At 38.9% G+C, this 19635-nt stretch overlaps 1 protein-coding gene across 1 annotated transcript in view; it reads right to left on the bottom strand.

Moving 5' to 3' along the window:
- Window positions 1-67: 67 nt before the first annotated feature.
- Window positions 68-19635, bottom strand: part of cradd (CASP2 and RIPK1 domain containing adaptor with death domain) — an 88459-nt gene continuing 68891 nt past the window's right edge. The window contains exon 2 of the mRNA XM_028813326.2: window positions 68-812. Coding sequence (XP_028669159.1) covers window positions 499-812 — 314 coding nt within the window. The 3' untranslated portion in view covers window positions 68-498. The remainder of the gene's footprint in view (window positions 813-19635) is intronic.

Below are 19635 nucleotides of genomic sequence, written 5' to 3'. Positions count from 1 at the left end.
TAAAAAAGTGAAATTACTATAGTCAAACTTGTTTTCTATATTATATTCCATTCATGGTATAGTGAGTTGTGCTTTAGATCTCTCCATTTTGATGAGTTAATTCAAAATTCTGCAGAGTCTATCAGTAAACATTATAGCCTTATATAAAGCCCAACTGTGCATGTGCTTAGTAAATTCACTGTTTTCTTCAGCCCACGTCAGTGGTTGGTACCAGGGAAGCAGATGGATCAACAATGGTTAAAATAATTTAAAAAATCAGTTTCTTCTTAGAAAAATAGCAAGTGGTTTATTTACAAGGACATCTTGACATTTAGTGTGTCATTTTGCCAGTATAATGACAGTATATTTGAAGCACAGACTCTTTTGGGATAGCATTCCAAGTGTGAATTGCTGGCCTTTCTGGCTTTTTCTTACAACTTACTGGCATTTGAAATTTTGGAATAAACAGAATATACGTAAATATCAATAGTAATGGTAGTTGTATTTTGTTTTGAGACACTAAATACTTTCTACTTCTAATTGAAAGATGTCATTTGCCAGAGAAGGGTGTACTTCATTCTCTAAGAAAGCATCATACAGACGCTGCACCGTAGCTTCCTTTCCAAACTTCTGTTTCCACAACACAAATGCAGCCAAAGTCTGGGATTGTGCACTATAGGAATGGTTGACTCTGCACCGGTAGATGTCCACTGTAGTTAAGCCAAGACTAATTAACACATTTTCCCAATCTGGTCCCAGTCTGCTGGCAAGTTTATTTAATTGCTTCTCTGTTGGAATGGTGTTTTGTACTTGCTCTGGCAGCTTCAGTGTTTCTGTTTAACAAAAAAAGGTAAAAAAAAAAACATTTTAATTCAGTGTCTCTGTAGAAGTCCAACACATTAATTGTGAAATGTTAAAAAAAGATGAAAAAAAGTCCAAATTCTAAAATGACCAACACACATCTGTAAAGTGCAGTTACCAATGCCTATATGGTAACACTGTAGATAGGTAATACTCCATCTGCATTTTGCTGGCACATTTCTCTCTCCCACAGAATCACTTAACACAAACATCATTCTTTTCCTATACAGTGGTACCTCTGGTCACGACCGTAATTCATTCCAAAACTATGGACGCGACCCGAACGTAGTTTCTCCATAAGATTGTATGTAAATACAATTAATCCATTCCAGACTGTACAAACTGTATGTAAGTATATATTTTTTAAGCACAAAAATAGTTAATTATACCATAGAATGCACAGTGTAATAGTAAACTAAATGTAAAAACATTGAATAACATTGAGAAAACCTTGAACAACAGAGAAAACTAACATTGTAAGAGTTTGCGCTAGACCCTTATCAACCGCTCGCTGTAAACACTTTTTTTTTTATGAGTTTTAAGCACAGGGGGAAAAAAATTAAATGCCACTTCTCTTGAGAAACTTTTCAAACCATCGTCTACTGGCTTTAAATTCCTCACCTTCACCACTCGAAGAAGGATTTTTTTTTTTCCAGCAAATCGCCAAGAATCTTCCTGGCTTCCTCGCATATGACTGGCTCGCTTACGCTATCCCCTGCAAGTTGCTTCTCGTTCAACCACACTAGCAACAGTTTTTCCACCTCTTTCAGCACTTGAGGCCTCTGGTTAACATAACTCCTTTTTCAACATCAGCTGCTTTGTTAGGCCCTGTATACGCAAACAAACGAAAATGGGAAACAGACAATGGCAAATCAAAAATACGAATGAGCATAGGGAAACTGGCCGCCAATGTTTTTGTTCGCCACCAGAGCATGTGGTCGTGAATAGACTTTTTGATCGTAACCTGATTTGTATGTGTTCAGAAATGTTTGAGACCAGAGGTTCTACTGTAGTTAAAATATTTATACTTCATCAAATTTTACATTTTCTTTACCCATGTACTTCAAGCCTTTACTCCCCAAAGTAGGGACTAATCTTTTGTCTAGGGCTCTGTTATACACTAACCGGCCACTTTATTAGGTACACCAGTTCAACTGCTTGTTCACGCAAATATCTAATTAGCCAATCACACTGCAGCAACTCAATGCAGTTAGGCATGTAGATATTGTCAAGATGACCTGCTGAAGTTCAAGCTGATCATCAGAATGGGGAAGAAAAGTGATTTAAGTGACTTTGAATGTGGCATGGTTGTTGGTGCCAGATGGGCTGGTCTGGGTATTTCAGAAACTACTGATCTACTGGGATTTTCATCTCTAGGGTTTACATAGAGCGGTCCAAAAATGGGAAAATATCCAGTGAGCAGCAGTTCTTTGAGCAAAAATGCCTTGTTGATGCCAGAGGAGAATGGCCAGACTGGTCCGAGGTGATACAAAAACAACAGTAACTCAAATAACCACTCTTTACAACCGAGGTACACAGAAGAACATCTCACAACACACAACACGTCAAACCTTAAAGCAGACTGGCTATAGCAGTAGGAGACCACACTGGGTGCCACTGCTGTCAGTTAAGAACAGGCAACTGAGGCTAGAATTTACATGAGTTCAAGAAAATTGGACAACAAAAGACTGAAAAAATGGTAACTGGTCTGATGAGTCTCGATTTCTGCGGTTACATTCAGATGGTAGGGTCAGAATTTGGCATCAACAACATGAAAGCATGGATTCATCCTGCTTTGTATCAACAGTTTAGGGTGGTGGTGGTGTAATAGTGTGGGGAATATTTTTTGGCACACTTTTGGCCTCTTAGGACCAATTGAGCATCGTTTAAATGACCCAGCATACCTGAGTATTGTTGTTGACCATGTCTATCCTGTTTTGATTGCAGTGTATCCATCTTCTGATTGATTCTTCCAGGAGGGTAATGCGCCATGTCACAAAGCTCAGATCATCTCAAAGTGGTTTCCTGAACATGACAATCAGTTCACTATACTCAAATGTCCTCTATAGTTACCAGATCTCAATCCAAAAGAGTGTCTTTGGGATGTGGTGGAATGGGAGATTTGCACGAATGTGCATCTGGCAAATCTGCAGCAACTGTATGATGCCAACATTTCAATAAGGATCAAAATCCCTAAGGAATGTTCCCAACACTATTTTGAATTTATGCCATGAAGAATTACAGCAGTTCTGAAGGCAAAAGGGGATCCAACCCTGTACTAACAAAATGTATGTAATAAAGTAGCTGGCGAGTGTAGTGCTTCAGGGATAGACACCACCAAATTCATCTACTGAAACTGGAAGAGTGGCTTCAGTAAACTTATGAGTAAAAAGATGGACATGCTAGAGCAGATGCCGAAGGCTTTCTACTGGACCTTGTGTAGTATGTGTTTTGATATGACCACCAGAATGTTCACAAATACTAGAGCAAGTTATTGTATGAGACAGAATTTAAAGTGATTTTTAAAGCCTAAGGCTCCTTAAAATTATACAGTCAAGAACTACTGTAGTTGTTTAATGCAGGATTATAATTAAACCATTTTTATATGTCACTATATTATGAAAATGTGGACATTTTGTTCCTTTGAAATGTATTTTTTGCCTTTTCACAGCACCTTCTTATAATAGGCTTTGTGAAAAGGCCAATATAAAACAAAGTTTGACTGATTTGTGGTGGAATGTTTTAAAAGCAAGTACATTGTTACTTATCTTTACAAACAGAAATCCACTACAACTAAGTTTTGGCACTAAAGACACTAAGCCCCAAAAAAAAAAAAAAAAAAGTCAGGCAGCCTGTTTGTGCCACTCAAATACATTCACAGAGTTGACCCTAAGCCAATCCTGTGTTGTATTTGCTGTGTGCTTAGGGTTATTATTCTACTAGAAGGTGAACCTTTGGTCCAGTATGAGGTCTAGAGTGCTCTGGAGCAGGTTTTCATTAAAATAACTCTACTTTGTGCTGTTCAGCTTTTCCTTAACTCTGACTATTCTTCCAGCCCCTACCACTGAAAAGTAACTCCACAGCATGATGCTACCACCACCATGCTTCACTATTGGAATGGTATTGTGCAGGTGATGAATGGTGCCTGGTTTTCTCCAGACATGATGCTTAGAATTCAGGCCAAAGAGTTCAGTCTTGATTTCATCAGATGGGAGAATCTTGTTCCTCACAGCCTGACAGAACTTTAGGTGCCCTTTTGCACCCTTGCACTCCAAGAAGGCCAGTGGAGTATCACACTGATGGTCGTCCTTTTGGAAGTTTTACCCATCTCCATACAGATTCTCTGGAGCTCAAACAGTGACCATTGGGTTCTTGGTCACATCTCTTACTAAGGCCCTTTTCCCCTGATTGCTCAGTTTGGCCAGGTAGCCACTTCTAAGATGAGTTAGGGCTGTTTCAAACTTCTTCCATTTAAGAATTATCATGGCAACTGTGCTATTGGGAACTTTTAATACTACAGAATTTTTTGTAGCCTTTCCAAATCTGTGCCTCGACACAGTTCTTTCAAACTTAAGACCTGCTTTGTATAGGGTGGTCCATATCTAACTATGCAACTTTTAATGCAATGCATTTGCACAGGGACCACCCTGTATAAAAAGTCTGTAAAAACCAAACCCAGTTGTCCCATGAAAATTGACACGACAGTAAAAACATTATTTGAGAGATTTAGACAGGAGTAAAATTGCAGTAGTCCTACAGTAATAATTAACTTAACTGAAGTGGAAAAAAGAACTGCCAGTACATCTTGTTTTGATTGCGGAACAAATGCAGGGATGGAGTATCCTCTCAGAGGTCTAAAGGTGTGCTGCTTTGCACAATTTAAATTGAAACAAGGATGATTTATCCCCTTTTGGAGGTGTGAATGGACATATTTTTGTTTTAAATAAGGGTTATTAATGCAGCCTGAACTTACAGTATGCATACATTACCTACCAGTACTCATAAAGAACAAAGAAATGGAGTACTGACATGTACCAGGCAACTTCAAGCATTGATTTTACCCCCTCTTCTTTTGAAAAACTTATCCTGTCTGAATACAACTTAAGAAAAAAAGACCAGCTGATTAAACAATGAGATCAATTACAGGTAAAATTGCTAATTATGAAACTGTTTGGGACAAAACCTGCAACTACAGGAAGTCTGCAAGACTAAGGTTGGAAACCACTGAGCTAGATGTTCTTGACTCAATAAACATAAAAATAAAAATTCTCTTGAACATGGGGGCCATGACGTTGCTGGAAAGGGGTGTGTGGCGCTCCCAATATCTATGCAAAAGGACAAAGGTCAAAGTTTTTAGAGTCTGGTGCTTCCTGTCTTGCTACAGTCATATGAAAAAGTTTGGGAACCCCTCTTAATCCTTTGGATTTTTGTTTATCATTGGCTGAGCTTTCCAAGTAGCAACTTCCTTTTAATATATGACATGCCTTATGGAAACAGTAGTATTTCAGCAGTGACTTTAAGTTTATCAGAAAATATGCAATATGCATCATAACAAAATTAGACATATTGATATTACATCAATACTTAGTAGAACCTCCTTTTGCAAATATAACAGCCTCTAGATGCCTCCTATAGCCTTTGATGAGTGTCTGGATTCTGGATGGAGGTATTTTTGACCATTCTTCCATACAAAATCTCTACAGTTCAATTAAATTTGATGGCTACCGAGCACAGATGGCCAGCTTCAAATCATCCCATAGATTTTCGATGATATTCAAGTCAGGGGACTGTGACAACCATTCCAGAACATTGAACTTCTCCCTCTGCATGAATTCCTTTGTAGATTTCGAACTGTATTTTGGGTCATTGTCTTGTTGGAATATCCAACCCCTGCATAACTTCAACTTTGTGACTGATGCTTGAACATTATCCTGAAGAATTTGTTGATATTGGGTTGAATTCATCCGACCCTCGACTTTAACAAGGGCCCCAGTCCCTGAACTAGCCACATAGCCCCACAGCATGATAGAACCTCCACCAAATTTGACAGTAGGTAGCAGGTGTTTTTCTTCTTTTGCCATGCACAGCGCTTTTTTGTTGTGACCAAATAACTCAATTTTTGTCTCATCAGTTCAAAGCACTTTGTTCCAAAATTAAGCTGGCTTGTCTAAATGAGCATTTACATACAACAAGTGACTCCGTTTGTGGCGTGAGTGCAGAAAGGGCTTCTTTCTCATCACCTTGCCATACACATACTCTTTGTACAAATTGCACTGAATTGTAGAACGATGTACAGATACACCATCTGCAGCAAGATGTTCTTGCAGGTCTTTGCAGGTGATCTGTGGGTTGTCTGTAACCATTCTCACAATCCTGCGTATATGCCACTCCTGCATTTTTCTTGGCCTGCCAGACCTGGGTTTAATAGCAACTGTGCCTGTGGCCTTCCATTTCCTGATTACATTCCTTACAGTTGAAACTGACAGTTTATACCTCTGAGATAGCTTTTTGTAGCCTTCCCCTAAACCATGACACTGAACAATCTTTGTTTTCATATCTTCTCAGAGTTGCTTTGAGGATCCCATGCTGTTACTCTTCAGAGGAGAGACAAAGGGAAGCACAACTTGCAATTGACCACCTTAAATACCTTTTCTCATGATACGACACACCTGTCTATGAATTTAAAGGCTTAACGAGCTAATCTAACCAATTTGGTGTTGCAAGTAATCAGTATTGAGCAGTTACATGCATTCAAATCAGCAAAATTACAAGGGTACCCAAATTTTTGCACAGCCAGTTTTTCACATTTGATTTAATTTCATACAACTAAATACTGCTTCACTAAAAATCTTTGTTCGGAAAACACCCCAGTACTCAGATGTTCCTAGGAAAGACATACCACTGTTTTCTTTTTTGTTGAAAGTAGAGTAAATTATTATGCAGGGGCTGAGAGGGGTTCCCAAACTTTTTCATATGACTGTATATGGTTGTGAGACATGGACGCAATCCAGAAACCTGAGACGAAGACTTCACTCCTTTGGTACTGTGTCTATCTGGAGAATTCTTGGGTACCACTGATTTGACTTTGTTTCGAATGAGCGGTTGCTCATGGAGTCCCGAATGAGGCACATTACCTGCATCATGAGGGAGCATCAGTTATGGCACTACGGCCATTTGGTGTAATTCCTCGAGGCTGATCCAGGTCGTATGATCCTCATTGTTGGGGACCCGAGTGACAGGACCAGGCCAAGGGGTCGCCCAAGTAACACATGGGTGCGGCAGATAGAAGGTTATTTCCGGAGGGTGGGACTGGACCGCGTGTCTGCCTGGGGTGTTGTCAACTGGGATCCCGAGCTGTTTCTTCGTGTGGTGGGTGCAGCAATGCACTATACCAGTGCATGCTTCCCAACTTGACTTGATTTGACTTTCTCTTGAGTTGGATCAACTGAGGTGAACAGACAGCAGCTTTCTGTAGTAATGTATTAAATGTTTTACCTACAATTTCTTCTTTTTGGCTAGGTTTCTGATTTTTCAGTATGTCACAGTCCTCAATCTGTTGACATTAATGAAAATTTTTTTTTTTTTTTTTGTTTTATACTTATAACGTGTATGTAATAACAATGTTAATGTATAAAATATAAATTAAAACATTTAAGTTTTTATTCAAATTCCTCATTCTGTTAATTATGGTCAAGGTAAGTGCGAGGAGGAAAAGCAAGAGTGAAGTACCAAAAACAGAAACAGAAGATATGTTAGTACTTGTTCAGTGTGAAGTGGAGAATAACAAAATATGTTGGAAAACAAGTAATGAAAAGAGATCATTAAGGAAATGAACAACAACTACTGTAAATACAGAATGTAAACTTCAGCAATAAACAGAGGATGAACAATAACAAGAATGTGCCGTGGGCCGGATTCATACTTCCCATCAGTTTTAACAGATAATATTCAATGGAATATAGTGAATATTATCTGTTACAACTGACAAGGTGTCAAGGAGAGGAATGAAGAAGGTCAGAGGATAGTGGATTTTGCCAAAAGGATGGACATGGCTGTGGTGAGTACGTATTTTAAGAACAGGGAGGAACTTAGGGTTACGTACAAGAGTGGAGGAAGATTACATTCTATGCAGAAAAGTTGATCTGAAGGAGATTGAAGACTGCAAAGTGGTGGCAGGGGAAAGTGTAGTTAAGCAGCATAGGATGGTGGTCTGAACAATGACGTTGCAGATCAAGAAGAGGAAGAGAGTGAGGGCAGAGCCAAGGATCAAATGATGGAAGTTGAAAAAGGAAGACTGCAAGGTTGAGTTTAGGGAGGAGGTGAGACAGGCACTGGGTGGCAGTGAAGAGTTACCAGACAGCTGGGAAACTACAGCAGATGTAGTAAGGGTGACAGCAAGAAGGGTGCTTGGCGTGACATCTGGAAAGAGGAAGGAGGAAAAGGAAACCTGGTGGTGGAATGAGGAAATACATGGGAGTATACAGAGGAAGAGGATGGCAAAGAAGAAGTGGGATAGTCAGAGAGATGCAGAAAGTAGACAAGAGTACAAGGAGATGGGGTGCAAGGTGAAGAGAGAGTTGGCGAAGGCTAAAGAAAAGGCGTATGATGAGTTGTATGAGAGGTTGGACACTAAGTAGGAAGAAAAGGACCTGTACTGATTGGCTAGACAGAGGGACCGAGCTGGGAAAGATGTGCAGCAGGTTAGAGTGATAAAGGATAAAGATGGAAATGTACTCACAAGCGAGGAGAGTGTGTTGAGCAGATGGAAAGAGTACTTTGAGAGGCTGATGAATGAAGACAACGACAGAGAGAGGAGGTTGGATGATGTGGATAGTGAATCAGGAAGTGCAACGGATTAGCAAGGAGGAAGTAAGGACAGCTATGAAGAGGATGAAAAATGGAAAGGCCGTTGGTCCAGATGACATACCTATGGAAGCATGGAGGTGTTTATGAGAGATGGCAGTGGAGTTTTTAACCAGATTGTTTAATGGAATCTTGGAAAGTGAGAGGATGCCTGAGGAGTGGAGAAGAAGTGTACTGGTGCCGATATTTAAGAATAAGGGGGATGTGCAGGACTACAGTAACTACAGGGGAATAAAATTGATGAGCCACAGCATGAAGTTATGGGAAAGAATAGTGGAAACTAGGTTAAGAAGTGAGGTGATGATTAGTGAGCAGCAGTATGGTTTCATGCCAAGAAAGAGGACCACAGATGCAATGTTTGCTCTGAGGATGTTGATGGAGAAGTTTAGAGAAGGCCAGAAGGAGTTGCATTGCGTCTTTGTGGACCTGGAGAAAGCATATGACAGGGTGCCTCGAGAGGAGTTGTGGTATTGTATGAGGAAGTCGGGAGTGGCAGAGAAGTACAGGATATGTATGAGGGAAGTATGACAGTGGTGAGGTCTGCGGTAGGAGTGACGGATGCATTCAAGTTGAAGATGGGATTACATCAAGGATCGGCTCTGAGCCCTTTCTTATTTGCAGTGATGACGGACAGGTTGACAGATGAGATTAGACAGGAGTCCCTGTGGACTATGATGTTTGCTGATGACATTGTGATCTGTAGCGATAGTAGGAAGCAGGTTGAGGAGACCATGGAGAGGTAGAGATATGCTCTAGAGAGGAGAGGAATGAAGGTCAGTAGGAACAAGACAGAATACATGTGTGTAAATGAAAGGGAGGTCAGTGGAATGGTGAGGATGCAGGGAGTAGAGTTGGCGAAGGTGGATGAGCTTAAATACTTGGGATCAACAGTACAGAGTAATGGGGATTGTGGAAGAGAGGAGAAAAAGAGAGTGCAGGCAGGGTGGAATGGGTGGAAAAGAGTGTCAGGAGTAATGACAGACGGGTATCAGCAAGAGTGAAAGGGAAGGTCTACAGGACGGTATTGAGACCAGCTATGTTATATGGTTTGGAGGAGGTGGCACTGACCAGAAAGCGGGAGACAGAGCTGGAGGTAGCAGAGTTAAAAATGCTAAGATTCGCACTGGGTGTGACGAGGATGGATAGGATTAGAAATGAGTACATTAGAGGGCCAGCTGAAGTTGGACGGTTGGGAGGCAAAGTCAGAGAGGCGAGATTGTGTTGGTTTGGACATGTGCAGAGGAGAGATGCTGGGTATATTGGGAGAAGGATGCTAAGGATAGAGCTGCCAGGGAATAGGAAAAGAGGAAGGCCTAAGAGAAGGTTTATGGATTGTGTGAGAGAGGACATGCAGGTGATGGGTGTAACAGAACAAGATGCAGAGGACAGAAAGATATGGAAGAAGATGATCCGCTGTGGCAATTCCTAATGGAAGCAGCCGAAAGAAGAAGATGATTCACTATATTCCATCTTGAGTTGTGCAGTTTGTTTCTTTATATTTCATTATCCTTGTCGTTAGAAGGTCCACTACTGCTTTGCCAATTAGATTCCAGCTGGAATGGGTCAACCAGACTGTGAGGGAAGCTGTGATAAAGTAAATGTAGTGAAGGAGTGGAAAGCTGATGGTGAATGAGGAGTGCTCAACAAAGAATAGTCATGGACTTGGGGATGAATATTTTAAATATTTATAATATATTTAAGGAAAATATTTCAGTTTTCAAAGAATACAATCTTTGTATTTTCTACCAAACATGCTAACTTTAACAGCAATCTGTTATGTGAGGAGTGGGCTAATAACATTTCCAAGGTAGCCACTAATTTACAGGTTCAGCGTATTGTAATTTTCTGTCTTTTTGAATACACAAGACTACACAAGAGCCCAACACAAACCTTCTTACATAAAAAAATGTTTAACAAAGTAAGCTATTCTTTGAATAAGTGTATGTGAAAAACTGCAGATATTCTTTGGTAAGCAAAAGCAGAGTTGACAAAATAAAATTACTGGGCAGAATAGTTACCAGTCGGGACAAAGTAATTAGTGAAGACTGCCCTTGTGAGTTTAAAAAGAAAATATAGAAGCTCAAGTCTTTTTCAATCCGGGTGAACAAAGGAACTGATATAAATGACACTGCACAAGTTCTAATTTTTCTCAGGGAATGAATGACAGTTGGTGGAGCTTTCATCAATGGTTTATAGTAAGGGAAGAACTAAAGGCTTGGACTTGTATGACAAGATGTCTTGCTGTATTGACCAAATGAAGCAACCAAATGGCTCAACCTCAGGTCTCGGATTGGGAGGTGGGAAGTTGACACAACTTTCCCCCATAGATAGCACCTATGATATCAATACATTTTTAACAATTAAAAAGAGCACAAGGCCATTAGATAAGTAATAATGATTTAAAGCAGCATTACTTACTGAAACTCTTTACTGGTAGGTAAAAGGCACATAAATTAAGAATTCTGCTTCACAGCTCTAGGAAACCTGGGTGAAATTCTGGCCCAGTTACCATTTGGAGTTTGCATATTCTTTTCACATCTATAAGTATTTTCCATGAGAATCCTAGTTTCCCTCCTCTTCTCAAAGGCAAATAGGAACTGTATGGCGGATTTTTCCTTGTGACAAGTGCACTCTCCAGGATTTGTTACTACCTTAAACCTGATTATGCTGGGATAAGCTCTGAACCACCACAACCCTACACTGGAATAAGTGGATTTATAAAATAAAAGAATGCTGGGTAATGAGCCCAGTTGTTACATAATATTAATCTACGTTATTTTTACTATGACCAATTCTGCTGCCTGGTACATTCACAATTAAACCTGACACACGAATTGCATGAATAGATTTATAGCATAATATATACAAACCTATATTGTTAAATGTGTTTAATTCAATTTAGATTCATGGGGGACTGTAGCCTATCCCAACAGCACTGGACACATTATAAGGCGGCAGTCCATTGCACAGCTCCATCACATACACATCCACAATTACTAATTTATCAGTGCCAATACTAATACTAATATTGTAAGCACATTTGAAAAATAACTGTACACTGAATAAAGAATAAAATGAACTGTTAAAGGACATAGGAAACCAGAAAAATAAGTTTTTATCCAAAAACAACAAGAAAGCCTCATTAATTAAATAAAAATTGATGAAAAAGAGGAAGCAGTGATACAGTGTAAAAAAGAAAACAACACCAGCCTGTGTTTGGCTCACACATGTATTCTATTTAAACTTATGGAGTTTAACAAAAAAAGTGATTTACTACATTTTTTTTCCCAAGAAAGTATTAAGGTGAAATGCCAGAAACAATTAGAATTGGCATAATCACACTTATACTGTTAAAGGAAAGCTTCATGATAGCAATTAGTAACTTCTTCCTGTTACATGATAACTTGAAATTTGCCACTGAAGAATGATAAATTTAGGTTTAATTAACCTCAACTTTGAAGAGGCTTTGACAACCAAATTATATGGAGAACTAGCAAAATACCCGCGCTTCGCAGCGGTGAAGTACTGCTTTAAAATTTTAAATAATAACCTGAGGGAAAATGTACCAATAATTATTTGTAATTAACGTTGTCAGTTCGCCCCTCCGGTTGTAATATGACCAAGCTGTGTGCTGAGCTTACTCTTGAGCATGCAACTTATAGTTGGCCATGTGAAAAGCAATCTTGCCTCAAATCAATGTCAACCTTTTGTAGGGTCTGTCCCTGAGACTTATTAATTGTCATTGAGAAGCAGAGCCTTACTGGAAATTAGAGGCGTTTGAATTGAAATGGGAGATCAGAGGGTATAACGGGGATGCCAGGAATAAAAACTCTCTCCCCTGAGCCAGCGCCAGTAAAAATAGTTGCCTCAATTAGGTTCTTTTGCAGGCATGTGACCTGATGTCTCGTGCCATTACAAAGTTTCGGTGGCTGTAAGTTTCTCAGTAACATTATTAGTGCCCCAACCTTCAAAATTAGATTATGCTCAGGAGTGCCTGGAGGATTCAGAGTGTGGACCGAGCTGCAGGCTATGGACGTATATATGTACGTAAGTAGGATTCAGTTAGCGTTGGGAACCCAAGTACCAAATTTCTTGAAGATGGGCCCATTAAGTAACAAAGACCGTTGGAAAGTTCAATATGGCGGCCGACAGTGGTGTCATACCACCGAAATAAGTACGTACATCGGTTTTGGTTAGCGCAGGGAAGCCGTCTACCAAATTTCGTGAAGATGGGGCCATAAATAAGAAAGTTTAACATGGCGGACATTGTCGACCGTTATGACCGTTACGTGTAGAATTTCGAAATGCAACCTGCTTAACTTTTGTAAGTAAGCTGTAAGGAATGAGCCTGCCAAATTTCAGCCTTCTACCTACACGGGAAGTTGGAGAGTTAGTGATGAGTGAGTCAGTGAGGGTTTTGCCTTTTATTAGTATAGATGTATATGTGTATGTATATATGTGTTTGCCTGTACCCGGCCATGTGTTGCTGTGACTCAGTCTGGTTAAATGGAAAAGAAAGAAAAGAGAAAGCGCACATTTCTAATATGTTTAATTTCACAATGCTTGTGGGTATACAATATTTTTTGTTGTTCCATTGTCTGTGCAGAATGTTAGACTGAATAATATTGTTAAGTTCGTAGACGTCTTTGCCGCAAGAATAGCTCGTTCACTCAGCCAATCGTGATTCTTATAATTGGTTTGAATATTGGGAAATACTGTTTCAACTGATTCTTCTTTTGACGTCACTAAATTGCAGAAGTTATGAGACAATGAAATTCGTCCTGAGGTCAGATCAACCGGCACCTTTCCGTTCCCAATTTCCAGATTTCTCCAACCCCATTATTGACAGTTTGCATTATTTGATCGTAAATGCCTTTTTGCTGAAGCGATAGCTTAGGAATATTTGATTGCACATATGACAAAAGATCACCCGTGTTGTAATTTTGTTCACGACGCAATTCTACATCGAACAAAGCAGGAGCAGATCGATTCGGTGATGGCATTCCCATTTGATTGAGAACTTTGTTCGCGATTTCTAAGCACAAATCTTCAATCATTATCACCGCTTAGTTGTAGATTTCTGCTGTGAAATCCATGTTTATATTTGAACTTTACTTGCGTATTCGACGGAAAATATCTTCAGCCATGTGCGATTTATATCTCTCCCATAAATGTGTTGAAGGTGAAGGAGAGCAGGCGGTCAGTATGATTGCAAACAATGCACGAATTTGATTTGGATGTGACGTGTTGCATGTGTCATTAATGTATACATCCCGGTGTCGGTCATCTTCAATAAATTCAGAGCTTAGCATGTACTTCGGAAAGTGCCATGTGTAACGCCGTTGACAATTTGCAATTGCTGGAAAGACGTTGGACCGGGCACATTTACCAACAGCATGTGAACAAAGAAGCATTCATCTTGATTGGGATGCACGGTGTACAGTCTGCCTATCGTAGTTTCTTTGAATATGCCAGGTTGTCCGTTGACTCGCTCTCCTTGTTTGCGTTGTTCAAATGATTTTCTACTCGCATTCCATGTGTAATACGTAGGCACTTCCGAATACAGCAGTGTTTTCGCAAACGCGTCATTTTGACATAACGTAAAGAAAGCAGTTAACGTTGTAACCGGTGGATTGAGGGCTATTTGGTGCATATTTGCAGCTGTGAAATAAATGCGTTGTCCATTTTCTAGATGTACTGCTAAGTGAACAATATCTGGACTTCGTTCATGTATGGTAAATGAAAGAATTCGCCATACATCTTCATTGCTGCTTATGTATCTTCCAGCCTAATACTGTGCGATTTCATCGATATGTATGACCGCATTCCTATCACTTCTTTCTGGTTGCACGCCAAAAACTGACATGTCGCTGCCTTCATTCACGTACTTACAAATGTATTTGATCGAAACATTGGAATAGAATCGTAAAATGTTTAGTACAGCGTGTGTTGCTTTTACGTCCAACAGATGCCGCTGTGTTTTCAAAAAAAGCATGTTTTTACCTGTCACAGGTGTGACATCTATATAATATGTATATAAAAACACGCGCGTATTCGAATGCAACGTTGTGTCAAAATTTCAAAGCAATCGGTGAAGAACTTTCGGAGATTTAAGGTTTTGAACAAATGAACATTTAAATTTTTATTTATATAGATGTATATATATGGTTTTGGCAGCCAAGCGCTTTTTTTCCCAACCTAGAAGACCTCTCTTGAGATCCGTTTAATCGCCTCGTTGATTGCATGTCTTCCAAGGTAGTTTCAATACCCATTTCCTGCACCAAGTCATTTCCCCTTTTATGAGTGACTGTGTTAGTCGCCGTACTTCATACAGGTCTTTGAACGCACTGAATACTTGTAACTGGTGTCGCCCGTCGGTTACTTTCAACAGGGAATGGAAGCAATTGTCAAGTAACAAAAATTATTTGTAAGTGATTTCGCATTGAAGAAATAGTAAAAACTTGATCACTTGGGTCAATACCTACAGAAATACACACAGCAAATGCAATTGAGAATACACCAGAATCTGTATGATTTAATTGTTGCTGCGCGTCTTCATAAACTATGGGAGGTTTGTAAGAAAACAGAGCAGCTTCGTTTCCTTCATGCTTTTCGGTGAGGTTGAATTTTTTATCAGCGTTTAAACTGTCATAGACATGAATTACAGCACCATCACAATAGGTACACACCCAGTGAGTCACTCGTTCAATAGCTGCAGAAGGTAATATTTGAATATGTTTTGTATTTTGTGGAATGGGCATTATAGGTATGTAAGGAGTCCACATTAGCAAAACCTCTTGAGGTTGGAAAATTGTATGCGCAGCTAAAATTTTGTTGAATTTGCTCATGTGATCTGTTGATAAATAATCATTATTTACCAACTCATTCATTGCAAAATCTGACAGTGGTAAGATCACTCCTTCCATAACACTAAACACAAACACTAAGTAGACACTAACACTAAAAAACGACAACACCGCCGGGAAGAACACTAAATGAGATAAAGTAAAAGTCTACTAAACTTCTTTATTATAACTGCTGTATTGTAGCAGGTGAGGGGACGCTGGCGCACGCTTGTCGTTGCCGCTCCTCCCTGTTAACAACACTTTCACAACAAACACAGCAAAATTTGCCTTAATTCTGCACTTTCTTACGCTTGTTTTATTTCGTTTATTGTACGTATAGTTCGTGGATACAGCTGACTCGAATTGCATGGATTTGGCTTAATATTTACAGATTTTATGGACTCAACTTTACTGGGAACAGCTGAGTCTGTGGATCACGGGACGAGACCTACGAACATTTCTTTGTACCTGGCGATCTAGCACCTCGGGATAATCTGTCTCCGTGATTATATTCGCTATGCTGATCTGCTCCCGTTTCATCTTACAGTACTTTACGACCCGGAACTGATCTGATGTTCATACTAACCTGGCTTATGGCTTCGGGGCGATCACGCCTGAAATTACCAAGTGTTACTGTTTATGGCCGTGTATCGGAACATCCAAATCCTGCTTCCTCCTCTTGCTGCTTGCTATTGCCGCTCACCTACGCTACCACACCCACCTGTCCTACAGGCTGCTTTGTGCTGTGCTGCTTCTACACTGCTATCAGCTAAGTATCACTCACTATTTTAGCGCTTTGAGTACTGAGAAAAGCGCTATATAAATGTAATGAATTATTATTATTTATTATTAAACACTAAAGTACAAAAACGAAGTAGAAAGTAACACTAAACTGCAACACCGCCGGCAACACCGGCACACCACGTCTACTAAACACTAAGAAACACTAAAGGAAAAAATACTATTCAGTAAGTAGGCCTACTGCGTCTACTAAAGAGTAAATCAGTAAAGGAGAAAGGACTAACCACGTCAGCTGCGGAGCTCAGCTCGGAGCGAAATGAAGTGAATGAAATGAGGTGAATGGGAGGGGAGATGATCACGTGACTCCAACACCCGCCTTAATTCTCCGTCCCTCCACAAACACACAAACACAGCCACACGGATACCAACTCTCCTTTATATGTATAGATTAAAAAAAAAATACAGTTCCCAAGAATATTTGTTCAATGGCTCAAGATATTATATAAGGGCATAAGGCATAAAAAGTATGATAAGTCTAAACAGTTAAACTCTAAGGCACTTGTGCTAATCGCTGGAGACTTTAACCATGTGACGCTGGACAAAACACATTAGATGTGAATCTATCTCTATCAATTGTTTAAGTGAAGTCATTCCAATAGAATGATGGGGTAAGAAAGGTTTGCAACTTTTTTGCTCCTGTATTTGAGTCTCTAGTTATCAAGATCCAAGAAAATCAAAGGAAGGAATATTGCTAGGCAAATGGAAAGAAAAGACACAATTACAGCACAAAAACAAGTAACAAAGAGAAAATATTTGGATTAAATTTGGGTGCCAGCATATACAACAAAAAAAACAAGCAAGTCAAAAATTAGGGTTATGTTATTAAAGAAAATGACCATGGATGGGAAAGTAATATTAATACAAACAGTAATCCTGGCCAAAGTATTGTATAGCTGGGATTCTCCACTCACCGACTAATGTGATAAACATTTTCATCATTATATGATTCGGGCCAAAATATGAAAATGTTGCAATAAATACACAGCAATAACAGTACAGCAATAAGGTAAAGAGCTGAAATGATAAAGTATCACGTAGGCTGCAAATTAAGGAAAGTGAAATTATAAAACCTACCTAAAAATAAACCAGTAGTGTTTAATGTTCTGGACCACTAGTAAATGTTTGAATAAATATAAACAGACAAACTAAAGAAAAAGATAGGGAAAGACTACAAAGAATTAATCAAATTTACAAACCAAAATACTACAAAGAAGTAATGAGAGGGATTATTTATCAATAGACAAGTCTGAGATAATCTGAAGACAAGTAAATGTCACAGAAAAACAAAACAAACAGACTTAAGATGGCCAAGTGTACATAATGCCCTTACAATAAAATAGCAATGTTTTCTGTAAATTGTCACAAAAAAGATTAAGTGTTCCATATTTTTGGGGACTGTGTGGATGTTCACAAAGTATGAATTAAAGTACAGGAAAAATGGGAAACATTTTTTACACATCACATTATAACACAAGAAAATGTTCTTTATGGAATAAAAAAGAGCCAATGGAAAATAATAAATGTGGTACAGGATTGGATCTGGTGGGGAAGAAATCAGCTAGCCTACTAGCAGAAGAAATATCTGTAACTGGGGCAAGGTTATTATAGTTAACAAAAACCAAAATCAAAACTGAAACTATTATTAAAAAAACATTTTCATAACCTGAAATAAAATAACAAAACCAAAATGAAAAACTAAAACTAAATGAAACTATTAAAGTAGCTGGGACAGACTAACTGAAATAAAATAATAATTTACTAAAAATAATTTTAGTTTTCAATGAATATTCTTGTTAGTTTTTAACTCTTATAACTTTTAACTCTAAGACTGAAAATCATCCATCACGACCTGCCCACATATATTCATCCAGCAAATGGCGGCTGGTGACAGAGGGTGGGTGTTCAAACAGCATTTGCGGTGACAGAGCAAGCTGAATACGCACGTAAAGCCTGTGGAACAGAAAGCGATTTACGTGCCGCCTTTCTTTGCACTTGTTGTATTTCAAGATGTAATTCAAACGCCTGAAATTGGAATGTGCTGGTCAACACAAACTTTACCATATGGACAGAAAAATCACAAGTGAGTAATGTTTCAGTGTATTTCTTAGATGCCTGCTTTTTGTTCACAGTAATTCACCTGTCACTTCACACACGAAGTATAGAGAAAATATAGTAATCATGAAAAAAATACAGTATCGACATTTTGATGAATCTTGACGTTTTAGACCTCCCTGAGTCCCAAAAATACCGTTTTTTGGAATAATGTCTGTGTGTGTGTGTGTATAAACACAATATCACAAAAACACAACTAGATAGATGAATTGTTACACCACAATTGTAGATCTGTATGAACTTTTGGGCCAAATCCATCACCCGAAAGTGGTACTTTACCTGAACACATACTTGATTTAAAAAAAAAATTTTATGCAGCTTCACAGTCCGATTTGTTCAACTTAACTTTCATAATAATTGTTCAATATATTATTAATTTGCTTTGATTTGTTGGTGGTGGTGGTTCTTTAATGTATATAATATAATCATTGTTTTGCGGTTTACTCCTCAAATATCCATTCCCATATCTGAGTGCACGAGAAAGCCGAGGGGAGACCACTCCTGATTTTTGAAAATTAAACAGCACTGATCGAGAGAATGACAAGGTCATCATACAAGATCAGCATATTGTTGCTGACCAATCACTTTTGCTTTAAAAACGTCATTTAACAATGAAGTGATACAAACCTTGTAAAATTCCTGAGTTGGCAAAGTCTCCACTGAACTACAGGTAGGTAGGCGAAGAGAGTCTGCCAAGTGATGAAAAGCTAAACATACTGGTTTTTTTGTATTTATTCTATATTTATTATTAATTTATGTTTTTATATTCACAGCTCAAAATACCTGATATTATGAAAACAATCCAGTAGCAGAATTATGTTTTAAAATATCTGTCCCCATTTTATCAATGTTTCTCTCTCTCAGAACAGATAGTTGAAATATCATAATCTTTTTGTTCTTAACATCAGCCATATCATACATATTGCATACCAGGGATTTTTCCTGCCCTGCATCCAAACCTGCTGGGATAGGCTCCAGGTTTCCTGCGATCCTGCTCTGGATAAACAGGTTTAGATAATGTATATATTGTTCTCAATGTCAGATGAGATGTCCATGCTCTTATTACCTGCTCTTGCTCTGCTCATTATGGGTTTACTGTTCTTATGCATGAGCTATTCAAGTCTCACTGCCCCTAACCTTCACATTACATGCTTGGTTTTCTTTGTTTCCCTCA

The sequence above is a fragment of the Erpetoichthys calabaricus genome, chromosome 1 (assembly GCF_900747795.2).
Source record: "Erpetoichthys calabaricus chromosome 1, fErpCal1.3, whole genome shotgun sequence".
In the NCBI taxonomy this organism is placed as follows: Eukaryota; Metazoa; Chordata; class Cladistia; order Polypteriformes; family Polypteridae; genus Erpetoichthys; species Erpetoichthys calabaricus.
The sequence above is the reverse complement of the archived record's forward strand: the minus strand, read 5'-3'. Positions and strand labels throughout refer to the sequence as shown.